We start from the raw sequence: 27,119 nt of genomic DNA, 5'->3' as shown, positions 1-27,119 counted from the left end.
ATCTTGTGACAATTTGTTAAATTTTTCAATTTGTTGGGAATAATACATATTTATGGGATAATTCATAAATAATCCCAAAATATCCCTTCGAAGAATTTTCCTTTTGTTCTGAAAAATTATTCCATATATTTTAGTACGTATAGATGCTCTTTTAATATTTATTCCGTTAAAAAAGAATGTTGGATCTAATTTCTCTAACTATTGCCTCTCAAGGGGGCATTTCATTGGCTCTCTCCATCTATTTCACACACTCTCTCTCTCTCACTCTCTCTTTTTCTCTGACACACACACACACACACACTGGGATCTGGTTGAGTGGAGTTGTATAGAGTGTGAGAGCTATGTGGTTAAGTAGGTGGTTAAAGCGTTCATTAGCATCAGAATGGCCACATATTCCTGCCATGAGTCAACATTAGTTCATGTCAGAATTGAGGGGTCGAGGACGGGCTAAAAATTAAAACTGGCGCTGCAACCGGCAAATATACTTGGTTCATATAGTTTGCCCTTCAACCATAGTTTGATTTATGGGGTTTAGAGTATTTGTAAATGTGTAAAATGTCAATAAAAGAGCTCAGTGTATGGATTGGTCCTGTGGCCTCTTCGGGTTGTATCAGTGATGGTTGCATGAAAGTCATTTCCATTTGAAGTGAATATGGACCGTGATGTAAATTCTTATTTCAGCCAAATGTTACCAATATGTCCCTCACAGTTTCACTGAATGATTCAGCGGGACAACTTTTCACAAATCACAAAATGTACTGTATGCTTCTGCTTCTGCCCATTTGAGACTACAATTACTGTAAGATATATTGAGCAAGATGTTGACATTAATGCCATCTTTTAATCTTATGGCTACACTTGGCTGTTGACTAACATATGTTTTTCAGCTGTGCACTTGATCCATGAGTGGCAGGCAGGTCATGCAGCAACTCGGCTTACATATTAAATCATGAGGCTCATACTCGGATACAGCGTTGACAAGAAAAATGCTCAAATGCTGCCTGTGTTGTCTAAAAGGTCAGCAGACACTTGAACGCCTCGTTGTTGACCTCTTTACACTGTCATACCTGCACCACCTGTTCCACCACCCTGCGCATACAGTATATAGTTGTCCAGCTTATATTGTGTGTAATGGCTACATATTTAGGCTTTATTTTCTTTGCTTATTGGAGTGTTTGTTTTAGTGTATGGATGTATCTGTAAATCTCTAAATGTTTCCTCTGCACCATGTTTAAGTTAAGTAGGGTTACATTCCCTGTACTGTCCAATTTAGCTGTTATAAATGTATACATTGTCTGATAAAGACAGCTCTGATATGCTACACGTCACTATTGTAGAGCATTACATAATTCAGAGCTTTGGAAAAAAATGAATGCCGCTGAACAATAACCACAGTTTACTCAACAATGGAGATGAACTTTCAATCAAACAAATATTTTCTATGTTCATTGACAGTGTTCTGGACAGTAGCAAGGACATTTATTTTGTAAGAGTTTTGAGCACCATAAACTAAATTACACTCAGCCCCAAAGGCCCTGCTCTCAGAAGTTTGACATGAGGACACCTGAGGAAAAGCACAGGTGTAAAAGAAATGTTGAGTGCATTTCATTCCGCTGCTTCCTTATTAACTGTCATGGCCTACTGAGACACATGAAGAGAACAGAACCATTGTTAATATTATCAGCAAAAACTGTGCTTTTCTGACTATGACAAGTCCAAATGCTGTAAAAACTTTACTCAAATAAGAAGTCATATTAAAGTAACCAAGAACAACGCGCTTCCAGGAGTGAAATATATCCAGTGAAATTCTATGTCTGCTGTAAAAAAAAAAAAAAATTGTATTTGGGACGTGGTAGAAATCTAAAAAGACAACTTCATGACCTGATCTCACAAGAAGTAAGGCTTTCCCTCCAATCAGGAAGCTGAACAGTGAGTGAAGACAGCGTGTGGCGGCGTGGAGCTCCACTGCCCACTCCAGCAGAGCCCCAGCTGTGGAGCACACTGGAGAGCTGGCCTCTTGGTCTGGCCCCCATATGCTGGGGTCTGTGGTCCAGGCTGTCAGCCTTGCTCCAGCACATGGAGGGCAGTTGGGGGGCACATGGGGTGGGGGTTCTGGGGTGGTAATGGGGGCAGCCCCTCCACCAGCATTGTACCAGGAGGACAAGAGCTGAGCAGCACCCAGCAGGAGAGTAGGGGGCCATTTCTAAAGAGCGATCAACTGGAGCTCCTTTTCTCACACCCCGCTCACTTTACCCTGCTCTGTATCTCCTCCTCTCCCTCCCTCTTTACTCTCTGCTCCCCTCCTTTACATGGCAGACTGATACACTGGCTGAAATGTGATTTTCTTGTGTCTCTCTTATGAAATTGCACTCTCCCCCTCGTTTCCCAGTCCCACCCACTCATCCCACTAACCTATTCTCCACTGGAATTAAATCGAGCTACGCCGCTTTGTTTTTCAATCATCTTGTCCACATCAAAGTCACTCATGAGAGGACGGTAAAAAGGAGGAAGGGGCCATGGACGAGACACATCTCTTTGGCTTTTCCCTCGCACAATGCTTCTCATTTGAATTTCCCCATATATTGCTGATCACCATTCTGAATGGTGCCCCTGATGAAGTGTTGTTTTTGTGGTTCCTCACAGGAATTCTAAAGACCCTGGGGATACATTTTCCTCTTTTTGTCTTTGACATCAAAGTTATCTGGAACGGGACGTGTCGGAATGACGAAACTGAGGGGTCACAGGGTCCAGCTCTGGATGTTGTTTACCAACCATCTCACCAAGTCAAGCACAATAAAAAATGATGGAGTCACCACGGGGCTGCACAAAACATTTTTCAAGCATTGACCTTTTTTTAGGGCTGCGATCATGTAATGGGCAAAATATTCCTCCTGCTTTTGCTTAAATTAAAAGAAGGCCCCTTTGTTTGAATGGTCTTTATATTCATGGTTTACACCCCACAGTGTATCAGCATGTAACGTATCATCCAGCCTACTTAGTCCTTGTTTTTGATGTCTGGTGGCATGTGAGGGCATGAACCTGCGAATTGTCTACATAAACATTGAAAAACAGGAAAATATATTGTATATGTGTGATGCACTAGTCACTGCTATGATACCACAAGATGAACCCAAACTACAATTATAGCGATAACAAAATGCATTTTAGTGACCATTGTGTTTCGGTTTCAGAATGAATTAGCTTTTTATAATTTCCTTGATTTTTGGGAGATATTGTGCAAACGCCATGCATCACACTACAACAGACGTTTTACACTGTTTTTCAAATATATGAAACACAAGTTCGTGTCAAATCATCCTCACATCCAACGTCAACAGGTTCCTTCTGCAGCCTTGAAGAGTGTCAGTCTGCTGCCCTCTGCTGGCAGAATCTAAAAATACTACAGAACACATAACTATTTAAATTATTTATTATTTATTATTCCATAGAGTTAATTTATCTCTGCATGTGCTTTTGCAGTGATACAAGACAGTATTTTCAAGATGTATAATATATGTAATATAATATCTGTGCTCCTCCCTTTCTTCCCCATGATACTTGAGGTCTGGTATCGTATACTTTGCTGCTTTCAGCAAACATTGTCCCTTTGATGAGAGACAGCTCTCCACTCTGAGTGTAAAGTGCATTACTGGGTTTGTATTACAAGCCTTGTAATATTAACTAATTCTAGGTTTAGCTATAATATTATTTAAATATAGTTCATATTCATTTATTTCATACTTTTTCTCTATTAATCTGTAGTTATTTGTCTTTGAGCTGCTGCAACAGCCACATTTCCCCTTTAGGGATCATTACAGGCATATCTTGACTGCATCCTTATCTTATTGGTAAACTTGAAATGCCTTTTTTATGACAATTTCATGTTCATGACTGTTATTTCATGTATCACTTATCAGCTCGAGGGATATTTCATTCTAGCCTCCCTCAACTCAATGAGTGTTTACCATTCACCTCCAGAAGATGGCACAGGAGAGAACCAAGGGGACAATTACAGAGTGCGTACTGCGCTGGGTTTTATAAAGCACAGAAGGTGAATAGTGTGCATATTGAACCACAGTCGTGTACTGGAAAGACTGGACACCATATTTCTCTTCCTGAAAAAAAGTACATATCAAAAGATGTATATATACACTACCGTTCAAAAGTTTGGGGTCACTTAGAAATGTCTTTATTTTTCAAAGAAAAGCACTGTTTTTTCAATAAAGATAACATTAAATTAATCAAAAATACACTCTATACATTGTTAATGTGGTAAATGACTATTCTAGGTGGAAGTGTCTGGTTTCTAATGAAATATCTCCATAGGTGTATAGAGGCCCATTTCCATCAACTATCACTCCAGTGTTCTAATGGTACATTGTGTTTGCTAATCGCCTTAGAAGACTAATATCTGATTAGAAAACCCTTGTGCAATTATGTTAGCACAGCTGAAAACAGTTATGCTGGTGATATAAGCTATACATACCTGCAAACTTGTCACCTTTCGGTGAAATTCACCGTTTTGAACTCAAAACAGGTCATCCACGTGAATCGTGGAGATCCGAAGAGTTGTTGTTTTTTTGGGGGGGGGGGGTCACCTGGCCCGCTGCCGTTGAGATTGCAGTGAGACGCGGAGAAAACTGTGAAGTGGTGCTCTTCGCAATAGAACATCTTTGATGGGACGTGTCGCGTCTCGGCCAATCAGCGTTCAGATGTCGACAGCGTTTGGGGGTTCAGGTTAGCTTGAATGTCAGCCCGCTACATCTGCTGCTGTCACGCTGCACGGTGTAGCGATGCTAACAAAGTACCCGTACGTTAAACACGATGTGATTTAGCATATTTTTAGTATCGATACTTCATTAAGAGAGCGATCAGAGCGCACGCGCTGCTCCGTGTCGAGCTGTCTGCGCACACTGCGCTGCGCAGCTCACAGCGAGAGAAGTGGCGCAGCTTTAGAGACTTCGGCTTAAAAAATAAAAAGATGCCAGAAGTGAAATGTTTCAGTCTGTAAAGTTGTGTAACTCTCCAGCTGCTCATCCTGATGAACTGTGTCTCATCTGGTCAGAGACTAACGGCCTCATAGTGTATAATCAATGCTATGATGGAACCATGTAGTTTCATTCATATCTGGCTGTATTAATACTAATATTACTGTCATTTGTTAAGTGTTGAAAAAGTTGGTAAAAAGTGATCCATACAGATGTTTTATTTATTACTATTATAGATAAATATACCAGTCTCGTATTTATGGTAGCATATTGTTTTTATGGTATTGTATTGAATTCTGGTATCATGATATTTATGGCAGGTATGTAATATGTATAGAAGTTATAATATGAGTATCGTGACAAACAGGTAGAGACAGAACAGATTCAGGGAGAAGTCCATGAGGACTGTTCAGGCAACAAAAAAGGAAGTTGGTTCATGAATGACTTTAACCATATTATCAGTGGCGGGCCGTGGGCCTGGGGCCTGGGCCTTCAGTGAGGTCCTACACAGTCCCACCCGAATTAATCCACCTCTTATTACTATCATTATGATGCCATGGCTCTAGACCAGGGCTGCTCAATACGTCGATCGCGGCGTTGGTAGATCGCATGACATTAAAAAAAATTGGCCCGCCCCCGTCATTTTCTCTATAGCACGTCTTTGTTCATTTATTAAACTAAACAGCCGTCTGATGTTGATCGTATCTACACAACAGCATGTCATTTCTCTCGGCTCTCCGTCTCGCGCTCTGCAGAAGAGAGAGGGCGAGTGCAATCACACGCAACCACTACCTCCTGGCACCCACACTACTGGCACTGGCACCTCACTGGCACCTCAACTCACACACTCACTCACCCCAAACTGGCAAACTCACTGGCATTAGTGTGGCAAGTCTGCAAGTGCCAGTGACTTGCACAGATAATGTATTTGTATTTACTACTTAAATATAAAAACCACTTTCATGATAATAACAAGCATTACTGCGAATATTGATGATAGATAGCTAATACTATATATACAAATCGGAATATATTATATATATATACCACTATTGTGTATATCTTTTATAATAATAAATTTAATGTCTTTAATTATATAATTATTTTTTAATGCAATCTGCCTTAGTATCCTTTCCATCTGTTGTGAGATGTATTAGTTAAAAGTTTAGTTACTCACGGCTACCCACACACACATACGCCATGCTGCCAGCAGTTGCCAGCAGTTGCAGTTGCCAGCCAGTTGACGTTCAGTCAAAAACCTTACTACTCACGTTACCACTACCACTACCACAAAAAGCGCCAAAGTGCTCTCACTAGTCAGCAACGAAGCAACAACGGCAGTGACGTCAGGACCGACGACGTTTTCCGAAGCTTCACTGAAGTGCCCTCCCTCGGCGGAAATCACAACTCTGATCACAAAATGAGGAGCGGTGGGTTTAGATTGTAGATAGTAGCTAAAATAGCTGATACACAGATGGATGTGTGTATATATATATAAAAAGACACTAATTTATATGTTAATTTCTTGTTGTAAGCACTCATACTGTAATACACTTGAAATGTTAATACCGATACATACACTACTTTCGCAGTTGCCAGCAGTTGCCAGCAATGCAGCTTTGCCAGCAGTTGCAGCAGTTGCCAGCAGTTGCCCAGGCAGTGCAGCAGTTGCCAGCGCAGTTTGCCACAGCAGTTGCCAGTGTGCAGCAGCAGTTGATGCCACTCAGTTGCCAGCAAATGCAGGTCAAAAAGCCACTAGTCTCAAAAAGTGCCCACTACTAGTCAAAAGTGCCCACTACTAGTCAAAAGGGTGGGACAGGTCAAAAGTGCACGGCAACGGACAGCGAACGAGTGCCAAAGTGCGGTGACAAGGAGGCGGGCTGCGTTCGAGACATTGACAGAAATCACAAGTGCCCGGAGAGATGGAGATAAGCGACATAAATATGAAATGCCGGATGAGCTTGTGATATAGATAGATAGATGGATATATATATATATAAGCTAGATAGATAGATATATATATATATAAGATAGATATATACATATATGCTTTGCTATATATATTTAATATTGTTACATGTAGATAGTGCTTATCAATACTGCTGTACAATACTATCGGTATATATAAACTTAGTATAACAGTAAATCGTAACTCTCGGTATATTTTATTATTTATTATATAAGTGGCATAGGTTATTCATATATTAATGTAGTGGGTTTAATTTATGATCATGGTAAAAACAAATCTTTTTATTATATTATTTAAATAAAAGTAAATAAATATATGAACAATGGTCTGATAGTACCACAGTAAAACGAAAACAAAAAATCTGCTCCTATCAGCATCGTTGAGAAACTGACAGCTCCTGCTCAGTGAACACCGCAACAACCTCTGTTGCCAGCTCGGTGTTGCTGCCCGGCGAGTGTCTGCCGCGACACTCTGGTGATTGTGGAGTACTTCGGCGGTGTCTCGCCGCTTTCTGCCGCACCGGTGCCAGTGATTGCACCAGAGCCGCTCTGTTGTCGTGTTGCCGGTGCCAGTGACTGCAGAGACTTGCCACCAGCTAGTAGGCAGAGTCAAATGAAAAAGGCCACAGAGTAGACGTGCCACACCTAGATGGGCAGAAGGTGAAAAGGTGCCAGACATGGCCTTGAAGGGAGGTGAGCGACAGCACAGGAGAGAAGAAGAAGAAGGGAGAAGAAGACGAAAAGAACATGCTGATCTTTGAAGAATGAACTGATGAGAATAAGTAGACGAAGGAACTGAAAGACTTGGATTTCGACAGGAATTTCAACTTTGAATTTCAAGTGATTATGGGTGATTTCTGAGGAATTCATTTACAAGGGTGTGTTTTTATTTTTACATGTTGTGTTTTGTTTTATTAGTTGTGTTGTTTGTTGCTTATGTTTTTCTTTTTTCTCGTTCTTTTTTTATATTTTCATATTCGTTTCATATTCTGTGTTTCGTTTTTTTCTGCTCTCTCTTTTACTTGTTCTTATAATGTAAGCTTGTATATAATGCCGTGGCTTTAATTTAATTAATGTCTATGTTTTGAATTAATTTAATTACTAATATTATCATTAATTGCATTTATAAACCCAAATAACCATTTATAAACCTATTATAGTATATATAGCAAATTCAAAAACTAATATATATTATATTAATAATTTATAAGTTAATAACATTATAATATTCAATTAATAATCACCATATTACAAATAATTAATAAAACCAATATTAAATATATAAATAATATAAAATAGCAGTAAATATTACATGCATATATTAAATATAAAATAATTAAATATACATATAAGTATTATATATATATATGTATATTTATATACATATATATATATATAATATATATACATATATATATATATATATATATATATATCCATCAGTATATCAATTTATCATCCATTTTGTATCTCCTCCATTTTTCAGATCATGTCAGTGTCTTTAAGTAATCGCAAGCACCAGAGCACACGCCGCAGACCTGCAGACAGAGATGTCGCAGACGCGCCTGGCCACTTTTGACCTGGTGGCACTTTGAAGACAGGCACTTTTTTTTTGATAGTAGTGGCTTTTTTTAGTTTAGGCAGTAGCACTACTAGTGGCAACTGCTGGCTGGCAACTGGCACAGCAAGTGTCACTGCTGTCCAATGCTTACACTGCCAGTGTTACACCTTTCTCCGAGGAGGTATAACTTAAGGAGAAGGTATGGTGAGGTATAACAGTAAAAAATGGTTAAAAATTTTATATAAAAAATTATTTAAAAATATATATCAATTAAGTATATTGTATATATAATATATATTAAGTATAGTAGTAGTAGTAGCAAAACAATATCAATATCAATATATTGTACATTGTACAGCAATATTATAATATTTTAAGTAAGTCTAAAAAACAAAAATATACAAAGTCTGTATCACTGCAACTCTCACAGACTTGCCACTGAGGTGCCAGGTGCCAGCCCAGTGCCAGTGAGGTGCCGTTACCAGTGAGGTGAGAGTGGTGTGCCAGTGAGTTGCCAGTGAGGTGAGTGCCATGCCAGTGAGGTGCCAGTGAGTTGGAGGTGGTGAGAGGGTTGCCAGTGAGGTGCCAGTGAGTTGCCAGTGAGGTGCCAGTGAGTGCCAGCGTCGCTAGGGGGATCTCGCCCCTACTGCTGCAGAATGCGCGCATTGGGACGGAGAAAAAGAAGAAGAAAAAAGTCACTTGCACTCGTTTGTTCACTAAACAGGGCATTGTCGCACCCAAAGCAGATTTCAAGTATATGCTCGACCAAATCGACATCTTCTCCTCCTTCCGCCATTGTGGGTTGAAAAAACAGCTTTGTAGTCCGCGAATTAATTCCTTTATCAAATTCAGTTTCCTAGTTCTGAGGTTTTGCATCTACCTGCCCATAGGACCCGCCTCTCAATATTGGTAATCCAATCAAAAGACGTGCACGCCCTCCGCCTGCTAGCTGTTCCTGTGCCGGTTCCGGGGCCTTCTCGAAGGCCTAGAGGAGCCAACTCTAAAGCTGATTGGTTGACACAACATTGTCATTCCCATTCACTTGAAGCTACCAGCGCCCGCAATGTTGATTCTGAAGGCCTAAGGGCAGATTTTAGACCCCTGGCAACACACGATGGCTGAATATGATTGGATAAAAGATCTAACATAAAGACCAGCCCTCCAAATCTCAACCTGGCGCTGGCAGCAGCGCAACCAAGAGGAACGCTATGAAATTAAGAGAATAACTCTTACTCTGGGGAATAATTGAATACATATTTGTGGGGAAATATATTTAGAAAAAAATATATATTCTGATGATGTTTAGGCCAGCAGAGAAGGCCTTGCTGGCCCTGACGGCCCGCCACTGCATATTATACATAATGACAATGTATATTTGTTATTAATCATTACAGGGCTGAGTCAGAGCGGAGGACCTTTTGTTCTTAAACTGTTTATCATTATTTAGATTTGTGGTCAGAACAATAAAATGACTGTAGTTGTGGTTCTAAAAGCTTTGAGGCTTCAAACAACGTGTAAGTGGTGTGGTGACACCCCCGTTGTCACCTTTTTCACCCCTCATGAGTTTGCAGCTTTGAGCTTGAAGTTTGAAGAACAAAATTAATACTTCAAATAAAAATCATTATTTCTAACCTTGTCAATGTCTTGACTATATTTTCTTTGCATTTTGCAACTCATTTGATAAATGAAAGTGTGAGTTTTCATGGAAACACGAAATTGTCTGGGTGACCCTAAACTTTTGAACGGTAGTGTATATAAAAAATATAAATGATGTGTATCACATGACCTGCATTGCATGAGTCACAGATCTTTTTTGGGTATATATATATATATTTTTATGGCGGATTACAAGTGTCTTTTATCATGCGATCTCCTAATTGTATAAGATAAGCAAATGTTTTAAGTCTAAGTTTATACTATTTAAACTGCTTTTGTCCATGTAAGTATTTGCCTGACAAAGACTTTGAAGGTAGAAACATTGTTATCAATCAATATCTTTGAAACGTGGAACATTTCAGTGCACAGACAAACTCTCATTTTCCTTTGAATAATAAAGGCTTTACCTCCCGGAGAATTAAACAAAGTAGGATACATCAGATCCCAAGTATACCCTAACAAAAGGCGGGTGTTTTAAATAACTGCAATAACAGTAACAAAGATAGAAAATAGAGAAATACGCTCATCAGAGAACATAGTACATCGTGGTGATTCAGGCACGGTTGGTATTTGGCAATGTCTTTATCAGATAAATGGGATCTGAACTCATCGTGCTAACTGGGAGAGGCTGCGGTGAGTGAATAATTCGTCAGGTCTCACTGCTATCTGACATCAGAAGCAGTTGTTCTGTGGAAAGAGGCAGAAGCATACTTTGGACAACTGTGCATCATACCTTCAAGGAAACACACATGTAGCAACAGGTTTTCTGGAGGAAACTACTCCGACAGGAGGTTCATCAGTTTGATTCGGTCCAGTAATAATTCCCTTTTCTGGATAAGTCTCTTTCAATGACAACATCAGCAAAGAAAAACACACCCTGATATAAAACTATTAAATGATACTTTGAGGTCTTAAGTAAAGACGCTGTTATTCAATTTGTCTCTGAGGAATCCTTGTTGACTTTTTCTTGGCAGAGCTTATATTTTGGCATTTCAGAGAGTAACAATGTGATTTGTTAGACCTGAGACGGAGACACTCTGTCTCCACCATAATAGCAAGTATCAGTCCAAGATAACGGCTGGCATAAAATATGTTTTTCAGATCAAATCTTTCAATCCAGAGGATATATTTTGGAGTTATTCATTAAAAAAAAGATTACATTTTAAGATGTATGTCAAAAAAGAAAGATCTGTGGCACACACTAAACCTGTCTCATCGTCTGAGCTTTGGAGTCTCTGCTCGTGTGATAAACTAAGTTTAGGAAGCCTTTGCAAACAATGCAGAGGGGGAGGTTGGCGATGGGAGTGGCTTACTGGAGAGGCTGCAGGGCCGGATTGGCACGGTGCTGACAGGCCGTCAACCTTACAAAAGTATGCATTGTATGAGGAGGCATGGTTCATTGGTATCATGAACTGAACAGGCAACTAGAGCATCTCATCACCTGAAAGACAGCCGCACCTAGCATGGGAATTTAGCCAACAAGCGGAGCCAGAGGAGTCAAGGAAATGATCACTCTGAAGTTGACTTTTTTCTGTCTGATGCCCATTTCATTAGATCAAGTGTGTTGTTTGTTCTGTCATTAACACAGTTCCGCTCTTGTAATCCGTTGATTAGGGAGGTTTGGGAGAGGTACTTAAAATGACTACTGTAAGTCAAGGAGTCTGCTGCGGTCTGCCTCGAGCACTTGTGTTTAGACAGGAGCCACAACACATACTGGCATTTCCTTTTATCAGCGATCGCAGCTTTACAGGTGTGTCAGATTTCATACCTACGCCCCATTGCAGTCCAACTGCACCTTTTGTGTTTGTTCATTTTGCTCCGTGATTAGTTCCTGACCTTCAAAGCCAGTGGAACAAACATTTTCAAGGTTTGTCAAGTTGCAAAATATATAATAAAGTATAACCCATTATTGAAACTGATTGTTTCGTTCTGGTAGTATGTTACAACAGTGCCATAGTAACATATCGCTATTTAAATAAAATAAAAAAGTGTATTACAGTTATTACTCATACTCATTGAACGTGTTGTTACTCTGTAATGATTCCTTCTGTACACATGTCATCTATTGCTTCTGTTCATCCTGGAGAGGGATCCTCCTCTGTTGCTCTCCTTTTTTCCCTGTGAAAGGGTTTTTTGGGAGTTGTTCCTGATCCGATGTGAGGTTCTGGAACAGGGATGTCTATGTGTACAGATTCTAAAGCCCTCTGAGGCAAATTTGTAATGTGTGAGAATGGCCTATACAAAATAAACTGAATTGAATTATTAAAGAGCATTAACTCATAACCCGGTTTGAATTCCTCTCAACAATCATAGTATCTTCATAATGAAAATACTAATCATTGATTGGCTGACAACTTTGCAGAGTATGAGTTACACTATTTCCTTTGACCTTCTGGAGAGGATGACAGGTAATAAACCAGAAGACATTTTGAAAAGCACAGGTTGGATAAAAAGGCTTCCGTATTGTTCCTGCTGGCTCACTGTCAAACTGTCATGGCTCCCTGTGACACCTGAATGCAAGGGAGCCAGAGTCAATGTTGTGAGTAAAACCTAAGCGTTTCATCCTATGACGAGTCAGAATGTCGGGTGTGAAAAAGGATTACAAATTATCGCTCTCAATAGATGGCATTACTTTGTTGTAATGACTCCAAATCGGTTTGCAAAAGAGTGACAGGATATATGACCTTTATTTAACCAGGTCAAATCAATTGAGAGCCAATTCTCATTTACAATGATGACCTGGCCAAGAGGCCGCAGCACAGTCCACACGAGTGACACAAACAGCACAGATACAATACAGAATGACAAAAACATGAGAAAATGACTAAAGACAACACGGGTAAATGAATAAACACTATGTACCAAAATAAACCATAAAATAATCCTAAAAATAAATAAATAAATGAAAAAGGCGGATTAGTGGATGTTCTTTATAAAAATGGAAGAGAGAGAAGTAAGGGCTGGTCAGCAAGTACGGCAGTCGACTATGACCAGTTGCAGCTTTTGTTTGAACATGGTGAGAGAGGTGAGAGCTGTGAGTTTGAGTGTGTTTTGCAGTGAGTTCCAGTTGCAGCAGCAAAATGAAAGGCGCGATGACCAAACACAGTACAAGGATTAATGAACAGGATCAGGAATGTAATATGTGGGATTCTTCAGAGGCCAGAGGAGCAAGCGCGTTTAAAGCTCGGAGGCGAGAAGATGTCTGCAGCTGGACATCACTCGGCACTTACACACACGCAGCAACATATCCTGTTGCCTCTCCCCCTCAGCGGCACACACAGCCTTCAACGTGTCTTCCCTTGACAGCGTGCAGGAAGAACAGAAGCAAAGGTCCTGTTAAGCCATCGGATCTGTTAAGAGGAGTTCTGGACTAGTGCGGCTGTGTAGAAACCATTTGTGCATAAAAGGTATTCGTGGCATGAGTGCAGGGAAATTCCTGTCAATGTTTTTTTTCATCCTGACTGCTGGTAACGAAAGCAATACTGGATTGTAAAAATACACCATTAGAAGCAAAATCACAAAGAGTATACTGACTTTTGTTCATGTATAAGCAACAAATGTACCTCGAGAATAAATTAAAAGTGTACATCAAAAAGAAAGCTTCTTTGAGGTGTGGGTGGCATCGCAATGTTTGCTCAGGTGGTCTCGTTAGCTTTAAATAAACAACATTTTTAAAGTCGTCATACCGTATGTTTGCAGGTGTGCCGTCACAAAATTAAAATGTTCAATCGCATTTAAAAATGTGACTTTAGTAAATGTAATGAAACAGCAGAAAATGTGCTTCTTCTTTTTTAAACTCAAAAAAAGAAACGTATCTCACATAATATATTTTCATAAATAAATGTGTTATTTGTCCAATTATATTTATATCATTAAAATGTTCCAGTAGTAACACTCTGTATTTCATTGTGTTATGATCAGGATAAAGTGGCACATTGCATCTTCTCATGTTATCACTCCAAATGTGAATGCTGTGTATAACTAGATAATAATAATAATAATAATAATTCAGATTTCTATAGCGCTTTTCTGAGTACCGAAAGATAACATGGCTAAGTTAAATACAACCATGACACTTTGGGGCTGTTTGAGGATGTTTGAGGACTGTAAGTCCTTATTTCTTACGTTGTCTAAACCCAGCATTCATGATCTCTGTTGTTGGCAGTTTTCATGCATTCTTCTTTAGTCTCAGATAACTCAAACTACACAGATTGTGTTTAGCCTGGCGCCTCGCTTCGCTCATATGATATCAGGAGGTAAATCTAGCTTCCCCTGTGAGAAATAAGACAGAAGACTGCCTAGTTTCTATTTATAATTTTCATTAACAACAAACTGAGAAATCAGAGAGGGATGTATACCGATAGGCAGATGAGACATTTGAGTCTATCAGGACTCATTCCTGCCCAGTGTGAGTGAGTAAAGAAAAGAAAAAAAATGACTCTCTCTGGCCATGAAGTCTACATCTCATTGTTTTAAAAAGGTTGTGAACATCGATAGGAACTTCATGTGATTGCCTACCATTTTGATAATTTCTACCTACACGCATGAGACAGGCTTTTTGTTAATAATGTAGTTAACAGTAAGGGTGGCCTGCAACTTCCCTTATATAGAGTTTTTATATTAACGCATAGTGATTATTTAATTGACATTTTATGACTACACCAATAAAGTTAACTGAAAACTCCAGATGTCTAGTATATATTTGTATATGCATTTCTTTTTCATGACAGCAGAATATTGATGTTGTCATTGGAACACATGGGTTACCAGTGTTTTAATCTCTTCATAAACTTTAGTTAAAAATGATGAACTAGTGAAGGTCATGGTCCCCTTATTTCTGTTTTGTGCTGAACTTTTTTCCAAAAACAATCAACAAGTTATCTTTGATTCTGATTAATTGCCAATACTAGTATTGTTTCAAATTGTTTGTTTGTAATACCTTTACAGTAATTACTATGGCCAGCCCAAAATGATATAAAACGTCCCAAATAAGTAGTTCCCTTTCAACTTGTTGCGGACTCTTTGAGATCTGTGTTTCCCAATCAGTTCAGGCAGACAGACTGTCTGGTGGGAGCAGGTGATCATTATCTACCATCCTCAGCGGACAGCAGGCCTGCTGTTCATGCCTCACTGTATGTGGGTGGTATGCTGCTCTGATTCCTGGAAGTCTCAATACTTCTCTGTGACATATTAAGATGGAGATACTCAACTATCACATGACTCTGAGCTGTTAAGAAAATAAGAAAGATAAAGTATTTACCCAAGTGCTGTAAAAAGTGTAGGTACTTTGCTTGAGTGTTTTGTTTTCTGAACTACTTTCTGTACTACAATTAATAGACACATATTGGCACTTTTTACTCCACTAGTATTTAATAATTTAAATTACTTTGTGGATTGAGATTACAATATACAATCTAAAAATAAATTATGATATATTATTATAAATTAGGAAGATAAGGTGTTATAAATTAACAAGCTAGCCAGTAGTATAACAACTACGTACACGTATTTGCCTAATGCAAACAGCACATCCTTGGTCTAAACGTTACTTTTTAAACTTAACTTATTTGAGTTTCCTCTATCTTATCTTCCCTTGTTTTATATTGTCTTTTAAGTATTTTTTTATTGTGATTGTCATTTATATAATGTTTCTATTTATGGTACGTTTTCCTTTTCTTTTAACTGTAAACATAAGTTGATTATAATATGAATGATACTGCATGTGTACTGAAAAGCGAATAAATACATTTGGGAGGGAAAGAAAAAGTGGTCCAAAATAAATATATATATTATTTCTGATTCTTCTTGGTTTGTCGGTGTATCTTTAAATGAAAAAAGATCTCTTGAATGCATTCACCTGCACTGCATATTGAACCCATACGCTAATAAACGTGTCAACATGTCGTTCAAAAGACTGCAGTGCAGAGAATTATTGTTCCCACACTGAATGTAACTCAATGTATCTCCATGTAGTCTTTGATCGCCTCACTCCAAAGTCTACTGGTCGGTGACTGTTAAAACACAGTCCGGTGACCCCCGTTTCAACCTAAACACACTGCACACCGGCCACAGACAGTGGCATCAACAGTGTGGGAACCGCGGCGAGATGAAAGAAGGCGATAACTGCTCTCCTCTCCACCTGTGGGAGGAGTGCGAGCACCTGCGGACACAAGCAGATGCGCTGTCTTGATTTGGTGCAGATCTAAGCTTTTTTCGCCCGAGCAGGACGTGCACACACACGGACACCTGAGCCATGGATGCAGAGCAGAAGCCCCACGCCGACCAGGGAGTGCAGCTTCTGGACATCAGCTCCAACTCGCCCGGGTCTGAACCCAAAGGTGAAGAGGCCAGCGGCCAGCAGGGGAAGCCACCGTACTCCTACGTGGCTCTCATCGCCATGGCCATCAAGGACAGCCCCGACAAGAGGCAGACGCTCAGCGGGATATATGACTACATCATCTCCAAGTTCGCCTTCTTCGAAAAGAAAAAAAAAGGGTGGCAGAACAGTATAAGGCACAATTTGTCTCTCAACGAGTGCTTCGTCAAGATGCCCAGGGATTACGGAGGGGACCGGAAAGGCAACTATTGGATGCTGGATCCCGCGTTTGAGGATATGTTTGACATGGGGAACTACCGGCGGCGGAGGAGGGTGAGGAGACTCTACAACCCGCCGAGCGTGCCTTGGCTGCCGGGGAGCTCCGCGGACTATCCCGAGCCGCTCTACCTGCAGCCTTACTTAAGCAGCTCGTGGAGTCTGTCCCAACCGACCGCGTACCAGACACCGCAGGTGATCCCCGGGCACACCCGCAGCGTGTCCCCGAGCGGCCCGGTGAGTTCCTACTGCTCGCCCTCCCACTTCCATCCCTCCCACTACGGCGCTTACCACCACCACCACCACCCGCCCGTGCTAGTGCCGCACAACGGGTGTCCCTACGGCGCACTGACCCAGCCGATGAGCCCCAACAGAGGCACCGTGTCGGTGGCATGCAACTACCAGCAGCTCGCCAGCTATGCGAGACAAGCGGAGGCGCCGCGCGCGTGTTCATACGACCAGTAGAGATGTGAGCTCTCCACCATTGACAGCCAGAGACTCGAGGTTCATCTGTTTCACTTTGGGCTGTCACTCAGGCCACACGGATTGTTTGGTGGTTTGTTATTCAGGTACATACATGTGTGCATTCACTGTTTATTAAGTTGTTGGTTAAGTTTACCGGTAGGCCACAGTTACAAATGGCAAGGACGTCCACGGTACTCATCACATTTTGTTTTAGAAATATCACAATTTAAGTGTTATAGCTCTTTTGCAACCAAACAAACGTGTGTTTTTGTTATTTTAAACATTTAAAAAAAATGTTTTAACTTTTGATGAAACCTATTTGTAATAATGTTATTTATTTATTTTCTCTGGTTTTATCAAATTCCCCATGCTGTTATGCAACCGTTGGAGACACCAAAGCACTGAGTTATTGTTGATGTAAAATACATCATGTTTGTTCAAATAAAATGTTATTTTTGCATCAAATGCTCGTTCTTTTTTTCTTACTCCTCTACTGACATTTTTTCCACCTATATTCATCCATTGGGACGCTATAAGCTGTTATACAAACGTTATTAGTATCTTGCCACGATCATAGGTGAAAAAGTACTAGAACTAATAAATAAGCTGTTAAACTTAAAAGTACAAATGTATTAATATCAATAATACAACCAAAAGTAAAATTCAGAATAATGCACAATATTGAACTATAATTATTGATACAGTACATCAAGTTGGTGTAGCAGCTGGTGGGGCTCAATTACATTTCCTAGGCTACAGATCATCTTTATTAAACCTGACTAAGTATTTCATCATCTTTATTAAACATAACCGACAAACAGCAACCGTGCATTATTCATACAGTATAACAATACATGAATTGCACAGATTTATTAACGTGTACACAACTGAAGTGATTTTAAAGCTCAATATTAGTTATACCCACTATTCGCTATTCCTCTACTATCACTGGTACGGATCGGCTTTTTGCTGAGCTTTATCAGTGTCAATGGGTCCTGTGGACATGCTTCAGAGAGGTATAACATCCATAATGAGGGCAACATCTCCCTCTTCACAGGATTCAAAATAAATGAGTGTGATACGAAAGGGAAACATGCTGCAAGGCTTGCACACTTATTACAAATATAACAACTACATTTCACTAAAGTATATTGAGAATCTGTAAGTCATAATAATGAGTTTATCTTCCATAGAAATGTCTCTTAATCTGAAAAGTAAAGAGTTATCCGTCAAATAAATGAAGCAATAGCATGAGTTTATTCGGAAGAGCATGACCGTCCTTTATGTATCATCTGCAATCCCTTCTCACTTGTTGGTTGTTTACTTGCTGTCATTGTTCAGAGCCGTCAATCAAACCAGCTGTAGATCAGCTGGTCTCCTCTGTCCACTGCATTCAGTCTGTCATCCTTTTCTGTAAAAGCCACAAATCAGTGGAACACCCTGCTGGACGTGATGAGGACCTGGTGTGTTGTTCTCCCTCTGCTCCTGCTTCGCGAAGGCCTTAAAGGCTAGCCGTGTGCTGAAGTACCCTTTGAAAGGAATTATGGGATACTCTTTGCAGCCTGTGATGAGGTTGTGGTACAAGCTCATAATTGAGTCCCTCATGGAGTCAATGCTGTCTGTGCTCAAAGGACGGTTCCTCAGGTTGGTAAATACCAGCTGAAGGATGCGATCTGGCGGAAGCAGAGCAGCTGAAAGGAAAGTCAAGAAAAATAAAACATTCATCATGTTAGTCAGGATGACATGACTGAACTCATCAAAGTTCAGATTATCAAGTGAAAATAGCATCAAAGCTCAGTTCCACACAGAAAACATCAATATTCACAGCTGGTCAGAGTGGAAAACCTTATTTTAGATCATTTATTTGGATTGATTCGGGCATGAATGATGTGAAAACATTACCACACAATATATCAAACAGAATACAATCACATTTCTAGTTATTACACTTTTTTAAACCTTAAACAAATAAAAAAAGTCTTGTTTTTTACAGTGACATATGAATGAAATATATAAATGTCCTCCAGATTAACTGTCTGATTTACAATAACATGTTCAAGATGGTGCCAGTTCTATGCTTTTATTTACGTGATGTTTATAATTAGATTAAAAGATGAAAATGCAGTTTGTGAGACTGCTGCCTCCGTTAGCTCAAATGTAATTGAGACTTCTAAAGTTTTACAATAAAAACAACAAAGTAGCACATTTAAAAATTGTCACATAACTGCTGGTTGCAGAGCGTAATGAACACCTACATTAAAGTTAATATTGGTCTCCTTGTTTGATCTTATATATGCTTCATGTCATAAAGTAATGGACCAAAGCTTCTTTAGATGAAGAGTGTATTTACCGTAGCGCTCATCCAGCACACGGACGATGCCGATAACCAGAGGACATGTTTTGCTCACTGCAACAGCTCCTCTCACTTCCAGATGTCAGGAGTTCAACACAGATGTGGTATTATATCAAGCTTTTCACTGGCAACAAATCAACACTTGTTCACTGTCAGCGCTCAGGTGCAGAAAGAAGTTCGAATGGAACCGAGCATCCAAAGGCTTCCTTCATCACCATGACGATCCGTGGAAGGTTCTATACGACTTCACTCAATGTATTTGAGATATTATTTTTAAGAATTCAAACCTAATAACATCTGACCTGTAACTATTATAGTTCCTACCTGACTATCACATCAACAGAAAATGATTGAGTTCCAAACTAAAAACACATTTCCATGGGTTTATTAAAGCGTTGCATTGATGACCTGCAGTGATCCTGCTGATGTTGAGCACGCAGAAGGAAAACAAGTGGGGAGATTTGCTTCATCTAATAAAAGGTCCCGGTGTTTCGGAAGACCTCAATCAATGAAGGTCCCTTGCTGTGCCTCAAATCATCAGAACATTGCAGATCGCTCTAACAATAAATTAAAGGATACGCAAGAGTACAAACTATTGAGGTGAACGACACATCAGCTGTTTCTTTTCGTTTGCGCAGCGCCTCAATCAACACGCCTTTAACGCATTTAAAATAATATTAATATAACTTCAACTTTATAAATAAAAAGTTAATATATTGTAACGGACTGAGGGACATGTAATGTTAACCTGTTATGTTATCAGCGTTATTGTGTTGTTCTAGATAAGAAGATTGGTTATGGCAATTACTGAGTTCAGCAGGTCAGTGAAGGTCTCATGATCTGTGTGTAGCTGTGAAACCTGTCAATCATCCTAGCCTCCTACGGGGGGCGGTGGGACACACAAACGTACTTGGGATTGTCAGAGCGAGTGAAGTGGAAGGTTGTTTGGTGTTTGCCTGTGGAGAGGAGTCTGTGACGGAGAGAGACGGAGTATAATGTTTAACGGTGTTGACTGTTTGGCGTAGGCTACGGCCCACAGTAGCCCGTTTACTGCATCCGAATATACGACAATAAGCAGACAACATCTCGTAGCTTTCCTGACCCAGGGTCGCTACAATATGAACTTTATAATTAACTCAGGAGACGGAAATACAAATGAACATAAAGCGTCTCGACAATTCGTTATATACAGGACTGTCTCAGAAAATTAGAATATTGTGATAAAGTTCTTTATTTTCTGTAATGCAATTAAAAAAACAAAAATGTCATGCATTCTGGATTCATTACAAATCAACTGAAATATTGCAAGCCTTTTATTCTTTTAATATTGCTGATTATGGCTTACAGCTTAAGAAAACTCAAATATCCTATCTCTAAATATTAGAATATCATGAAAAAGTATACTAGTAGGGTATTAAACAAATCACTTGAATCGTCTAATTAACTCGTCTGACTTGGGCTATGGAAAAGAAGCACTGGACAGTTGCAGAGTGGTCCAAAGTCCTCTTTTCAGATGAAAGCAAGTGTTGTATTTCATTTGGAAGTCAAGGCGCCAGAGTCTGGAGAAAGGCTGGAGAGGCGCAAAATCCAAGTTGCTTGAAATCCAGTGTGAAGTTCCCACAGTCAGTGATGGTTTGGGGAGCCATGTCAGCTGCTGGTGTTGGTCCACTGTGTTTCATCAAGTCCAGAGTAAATGCAGCTGTGTACCAAGAGATTTTAGAGCACTACATGCTTCCGTCTGCTGAAAAGCTCTATGGAGATGAGGATTTCATTTTCCAGCATGATCTGGCACCTGCCCACAGTGCCAAAACCACCAGTAACTGGTGTACTGACCATGGCATTACTGTCCTCGATTGGCCTGCCAATTCCCCTGACCTGAACCCCATAGAGAATTTGTGGGGTATTATGAAGAAGAAGCTGAAAGACACCAGACCCAACAATGAAAATGAGCTAAAGGCCGCTATTGAAGCATCCTGGGCATCCATAAACCCTCAGCAATGCCACAGGCTGATTGCCTCCATGCCACGCCGCATTGATGCAGTAATCCGTGCAAAAGGATTCCCAACCAAGTACTGAGTGCATTAATGGACATTTTCAAATGTTTGGTTTTGCTGTTATAAATCTTTTTTTTTACTTGGTCTGAGGAAATATTCTAATTTTATGAGATAGGATTTTAGAGTTTTCTTAAGCTGTAAGCCATAATCAGCAATATTAAAAGAATAAAAGGCTTGCAATATTTCAGTTGATTTGTAATGAATCCAGAATGCATGACATTTTTGTTTTTTTAATTGCATTACAGAAAATAAAGAACTTTATCACAATTTTCTAATTTTCTGAGACAGTCCTGTATGTGCTCGATGTTGCCTTCACCTCTTTGTCCAAGTTTGTGGGCCAGAAATTACTTTTTAAAATGTTAAAAACAAATATAAATCCTGACATTTTTTGAAAAATATACAAAATATGTGAATTTTATCAATTGGAAATGATAGTTAATCTGGAAATATGACGAGGTAAATCAATATTGTTTATTTATTGCCATTTCTAGCAACCTTATGTGTCATCGTTTCCCTTGCTGTAAGGGATGGCTTGAGCTCTATTATTGTTGGATCATAACATATTTCCCTTTTGGCTATAAATACTTTTCACTGCAGCCGTCTGCAGGAAGGCCAAGCTCCTCCTTGGGGCACTGGTCTGTGGCAGGCGTCAGTCAGGAGTCAGGACTGTGGCGTAGTCTGACACCTACTGGTGGCATAACATCTTTCCCTCAACACTTCTTTCACTGTTGGTTTCTTTGACTTCTGGGGGCATCTTGAGTTTAGTTATAGCAGCCCCTGTGGCTGGAAAGTGTGCAGTGCAGTACGCTAATGCAGTACCGAAGCGGTGCAGAGCTCTTTGAGACATTCTTAAAGAAGACGATGGACTGATCTCGGGATGACACCGGAAATAATGCTCGACTAGGGTTCATCCAAGGTCACAGGTGACTTTGTTGTTATTAAGACTCAACCTACGTGTGCGCGAGACGCAAGATATCCAGTGCTAAGCACCGCCTTTGTCGGTCATCCAGAATTCCTAGAACCGTAGTTCTCGGAATTCGGGATCATCATGGATATGTAACTTATGTTTTTATGCCACAAAGTGAAATCGCTGAAAAAACAACACTGTACAACACTTTACCATGAGGCTCTGCCGTGTGGTGTTCAAGGTGCTCCAGAATCTCTGTAAATAAGTGATTCCTTTGTGGGCAGGATTCATAGCGCTCTAAAGAAAGTCATCCTGATGAGATAAGAACTCTCTCCTATAAACTCTAATCTCAATATTAATTGATATCGCCGCTTCATAAATGAGGACGTGAGCTCCATTCTCTTCAGGGGGTGTGGCCACATTATCCTCGAAATTGTCTCGCTAACTACATTAGCCAGGTACGAGAAATATGGCCCGGCTGTCTCCCTGTTCAAAGATCTGAGGTTCTGGACAGAAGCGTCACTCGGTTTAAAATATAAAACTCACTTTATTGATATTTAGAGATACTTTCAGGTAAAAACAGGTGACCAGACAGCCAGACAGACAGACAGACAAAGGGGAGAGAGAAAGAGACAGACAAAGAGAGAGAGAGAGAGAGGGAGAGAGAGAGAGCGTCCTTCAGAGAATCTCTGATCTTCTGCTCCGTAGGCTGTAGCGAGGCTGACCAATCAGGAGGAGGCAGATCCAGACAGAGAAACAGAGGTCAGACGTCAAAGCTCTTCCTGGTGATGACATCATTCATTTAAAAACATGTACCTGTCTGTCCTCCACCTGGATGCTGTAGACCAAAGGGGCGGGGGAGGGGCGCTCCAGTGAAGCATTGTGGGTATTGTATTGCTGCAAGGTGATGTCACCAGCTGTACTGCAGAGAATAGTCTCAGTACTCCAACCTGATGTACAAATACAAACAACCTGATCTATAAATACACACAAACTGATCTATAAATACACACAAACAGATGCATAAATACACATTTGAACTGTTAAGATCAACACGGCCACAGATATGTGGACAGAAAGGTGAGACGGGTACGGACCCACGTGTGAGAGGTGAGACGGGTCTGGGACCAAGTTGCTACACATCTCCTCCTCCTCCTCCTCCTCCCTTCTCAGCTCCGCTCTTCTTCTCCTCTCCGGTCTCCTCTGGAAGAGACGTGATTGGTCAGTCTGATGGAACAGGAAGTAACTTCCTCCTCTGTGACATCACTTCTGTTCTCACCTTATGTTGTTGCTTCCCCAAAGACTCTGCAGACACACAGACAGGCGGTCAGACAGACAGGCGGTCAGACAGACAGGCGGGTGCAGCTGGACTCACCTGCGTGCTGCAGCGCCTCCTTCAGGCTGCTCTGCGTCTCTCTGAGCTGCTGCAGCAGCTGCAGACTCTGCTGCAGGGGGTCCGTGTACCCCACACACACGTACAGCAGCACACACACACATACACACACCATGACGCACCGCAACACACTCACATACACACCTACCAGCTCCTGCACACGCACACAAACAATCAGAGCAATGACACACAGCGGCAGGAGAAGCTCACCTGTCAGGTGACACTGACCATGTGTGTGTGTTCAGGACGATCAGAGCTCAGCACCAGCTGGTAGATCCTCCTCTCCAGGTAGAAGTTCACACACACCAAGCTCATTAACACCAACCTACACACACACACACACACACACACACACACACGAGGCAGTGAGGAGGAGGAGTCACCTGGCTGAGCTGGAGGAGGAGTCACCTGGCTGAAGTGGAGGTGGCGAGGAGGAGTTACTTGGCTATGGTGGAGGAGGAGTTATTTGGCTTAGATGGAGGTGGTGAGGTGGAGTTACCTGGCTTAGGTGGAGTTAACTGGCTGAGGTGGAGGTGACGAGGAGGAGTTACCTGGCTTAGGTGGAGGTGGTGAGGAGGAGTTACCTGGCTTAGGTGGAGGAAGAGTTACCTGGCTTAGGTGGAGGAAGAGTTACCTGGCTTAGATGGAGGTGGTGAGGTGGAGTTACCTGGCTTAGATGGAGGTGGTGAGGTGGAGTTACCTGGCTTAGGTGGAGGTGGTGAGGAGGAGTTACCTGGCTTAGGTGGAGGAGGAGTTACCTGGCTTAGGTGGAGGAAGAGTTCCCTGGCTTAGATGGAGGTGGTGAGGTGGAGTTACCTGGCTTAGATGGAGGTGGTGAGGTGGAGTTACCTGGCTTAGATGGAGGTGGTGAGGTGGAGTTACCTGGCTTAGGTGGAGGTGGTGAGGAGGAGTTACCTGGCTTAGATGGAGGTGGTGAGGTGGAGTTACCTGGCTTAGATGGAGGTGGTGAGGTGGAGTTACCTGGCTTAGGTGGAGGTGGAGTTACCTGGCTTAGGTGGAGGTGGTGAGGAGGAGTTACCTGGCTTAGGTGGATGTGGAGTGAACTGGCTGAGGTGGAGGTGACGAGGAGGAGTTATCTGGCTTAGGTGGAGGGGTTAGGGTTACCTGGCTCGAGAGGAGCGCTGGGTGGAGGTGAGGAGGAAGGAGGTGCAGAGAGCAGCAGCGTTGTAGCAGGAGGAGCTCAGACTGTGAGCCTCCATCAGCAGGAAACTCTGTAGGAAGGAAACTCTGTTGAAGAGTTCAGAGAGCGCCACCTGCTGCTCTCTGGAGACACTGCTGAGCTCCGAGAACACCGCCCGCAGGCCTGAGAGACAGACAGGTGGGGAGGGAGAGACAGGTGAGGAGAGAGAGACAGATACGTGGGGATGGAGAGACAGACAAGTGGGGAGAGAGAGACAGGTGGGGAGAAAGAGACAGACAGGTATATTTGTGGGAACGTACCCTGGGTGGAGTCTCTCAGGGTGACTCTCAGCTCCTCTCCGTTGTTCAGGATATCCTGCTGCACCTGTAAGGCAGCAGTCTGGGCCTCAATCAGGTCCTCAGCCAACTGACGGGTGGACTGAAGCTGCTCAGCTACACCTGCGGAACTCTCCGTCAACCTGACAGACAGACAGACAGACAGGTTTACCTGTGTGTGTGTGTGTGTGTGTTACCTGTGTGTGTGTGTGTTTACCTGTTTGTGTATGTTACCTGTGTGTGTGTTACCTGTGTGTGTATTTTACCTGTGTGTATGTGTTTTACTTGTGTGTGTATTACCTGTGTGTGTTTCTCACCTGTACATGGTATTCTGGGCTCGACTCTGCCAGGTTTCAGACTGCAGGAAGTGACAGATGGAGTGCGTGTGGGTGAAGAACTCGGTGTAGGTGTTGAAGGCCACAGCGTCCATACCTGCTGTACACCTGCTGACCTCTGACCCCTCGGGGCATGATGGGAAATCCCTGCCTGAGCTGACGGAGAGACGTTTCTCATACTAACAGAAAATCCGCTATTGGTCCTCAGAAATAAGGCGCAGATTTAAAATCATCACGATGACATCATCATAAAGTTGTGATGATGTCATCGTGATGATGTGAACAGGTCCAACACATTTTAAGACTCGACTTCACTGCTTTCTGATAAATTAAGGCATAAATAACTGATTTAAATATGAATACATAAATAAATATTATGAATAAATAAATGGTATGATGATTATTAAAATATATAAAAATGTCCTTACAACCCAACAGGCCACCGTAGTCCGGATACGTGATGGTATTATAAAATAAACTGTAAATAGCAGAACTTATAGACCAAAATTACTCAAAGTATGAGAAGTGAGAGTTATTTTATATTATAGAAACATGATGCTAAAGCTGCTGCAGTACAATATAAAGTAGTGTTTGTGTACATGTATATTATTAGCTGGTGGAGAGAAGCAGCTCATTAATATTCATGACGCAAGCAGCTCATTAATATGCATGACGTCTCTCAGATTTACCTGCTCAGGTGACAGAAGGTGAAACTGAGCGCCATCCGGCTCTGGCTCTCTGACGTCATGTCTCTGCAGCGCGTGTCCAGGTGCTCAACGGCTCGCGCCCAACACCCTCCGTACCCGGACTGAGCGGCGAGGCCGCGCACGCGCCACAGCTCCGCCCTGCCGCGCGCAGAGTCCGGACCGGGTCCGGGTCCGGGTTGGAGTCCGGGCAGCACCGGCCCGCTCAGCAGCAGCAGCAGCACCGCGCACACCTGAGCCGCCATCTTCACCTGTCTGTCAGCTAGCCCGCTCAGCCAATCAGAGAGCCCGGTTTTCATCCGGTCAGAGGTCACCGAGAGGTCACGAGTCCCTTGAAGATGTTGTTGAACTAGTGGTTTCTCAATTTAACACAGGTGACACAATTAGATACATTGACACCAAGATATCAGAGCACAGACATAGATACATGCAGGTTTTCCCAGAGGCAAAACTTCTGCCAAAGCACCAATTTTTGGAGCATTATCCAGAACTAATCAAGGCTTTGGGACCTGTTGTAGCTCTATGGAGGATACGTTTTGAAGCGAGACATAGCTTCTTTAAGCGAGTTGTCCGACATACCAGCTGTTTTGGCAATATTTTATTGTATAAAATATAATAATATATTATTTATATCTAATTATGAGATGTACCCTTCTTTTTTTGACTA

General features: G+C 41.5%; 2 protein-coding genes across 2 annotated transcripts; one reads left to right on the top strand and one right to left on the bottom strand.

Annotated features, from left to right (window-relative positions):
* Positions 1 to 16,426: 16,426 nt before the first annotated feature.
* foxl2l (forkhead box L2-like) lies at positions 16,427 to 17,230 on the top strand. The gene has a single exon (XM_056423856.1). The coding sequence runs from the start codon at positions 16,427 to 16,429 to the stop codon at positions 17,228 to 17,230; it is 804 nt and encodes a 267-aa protein (XP_056279831.1).
* A 5,890-nt stretch (positions 17,231 to 23,120) lies between these two features.
* LOC130199972 (uncharacterized) lies at positions 23,121 to 26,697 on the bottom strand. The gene is made up of 10 exons (XM_056423851.1): positions 26,438 to 26,697; positions 25,731 to 25,904; positions 25,399 to 25,556; positions 25,063 to 25,261; positions 24,166 to 24,262; positions 23,920 to 24,091; positions 23,824 to 23,849; positions 23,642 to 23,747; positions 23,361 to 23,494; positions 23,121 to 23,264 (listed from the first exon to the last, which is right to left on the bottom strand). Exons 1-10 carry the CDS (start codon positions 26,695 to 26,697, stop codon positions 23,223 to 23,225), a joined length of 1,368 nt encoding a protein of 455 aa, XP_056279826.1. The 3' UTR covers positions 23,121 to 23,222.
* Positions 26,698 to 27,119: the final 422 nt, after the last annotated feature.

The sequence above is a fragment of the Pseudoliparis swirei genome, chromosome 9 (assembly GCF_029220125.1).
Source record: "Pseudoliparis swirei isolate HS2019 ecotype Mariana Trench chromosome 9, NWPU_hadal_v1, whole genome shotgun sequence".
Lineage (NCBI taxonomy): Eukaryota > Metazoa > Chordata > Actinopteri > Perciformes > Liparidae > Pseudoliparis > Pseudoliparis swirei.
The sequence above is the reverse complement of the archived record's forward strand: the minus strand, read 5'-3'. Positions and strand labels throughout refer to the sequence as shown.

Excerpts from the sequence above, each read along its gene's own strand:
- foxl2l (XM_056423856.1), top strand. The coding sequence starts at position 16,427 with ATGGATGCAGAGCAGAAGCCCCACGCCGACCAGGGAGTGCAGCTTCTG.
- LOC130199972 (XM_056423851.1), bottom strand. The coding sequence starts at position 26,697 with ATGGCGGCTCAGGTGTGCGCGGTGCTGCTGCTGCTGCTGAGCGGGCCG. Across the intron at positions 25,905-26,437 it reads ACCTTCTGTCACCTGAGCAG|CTCAGGCAGGGATTTCCCAT; the intron begins GTAAATCTGAGA and ends TCTCTCCGTCAG. Across the intron at positions 24,263-25,062 it reads CAGCGCTCCTCTCGAGCCAG|GTTGGTGTTAATGAGCTTGG; the intron begins GTAACCCTAACC and ends GTGTGTGTGTAG.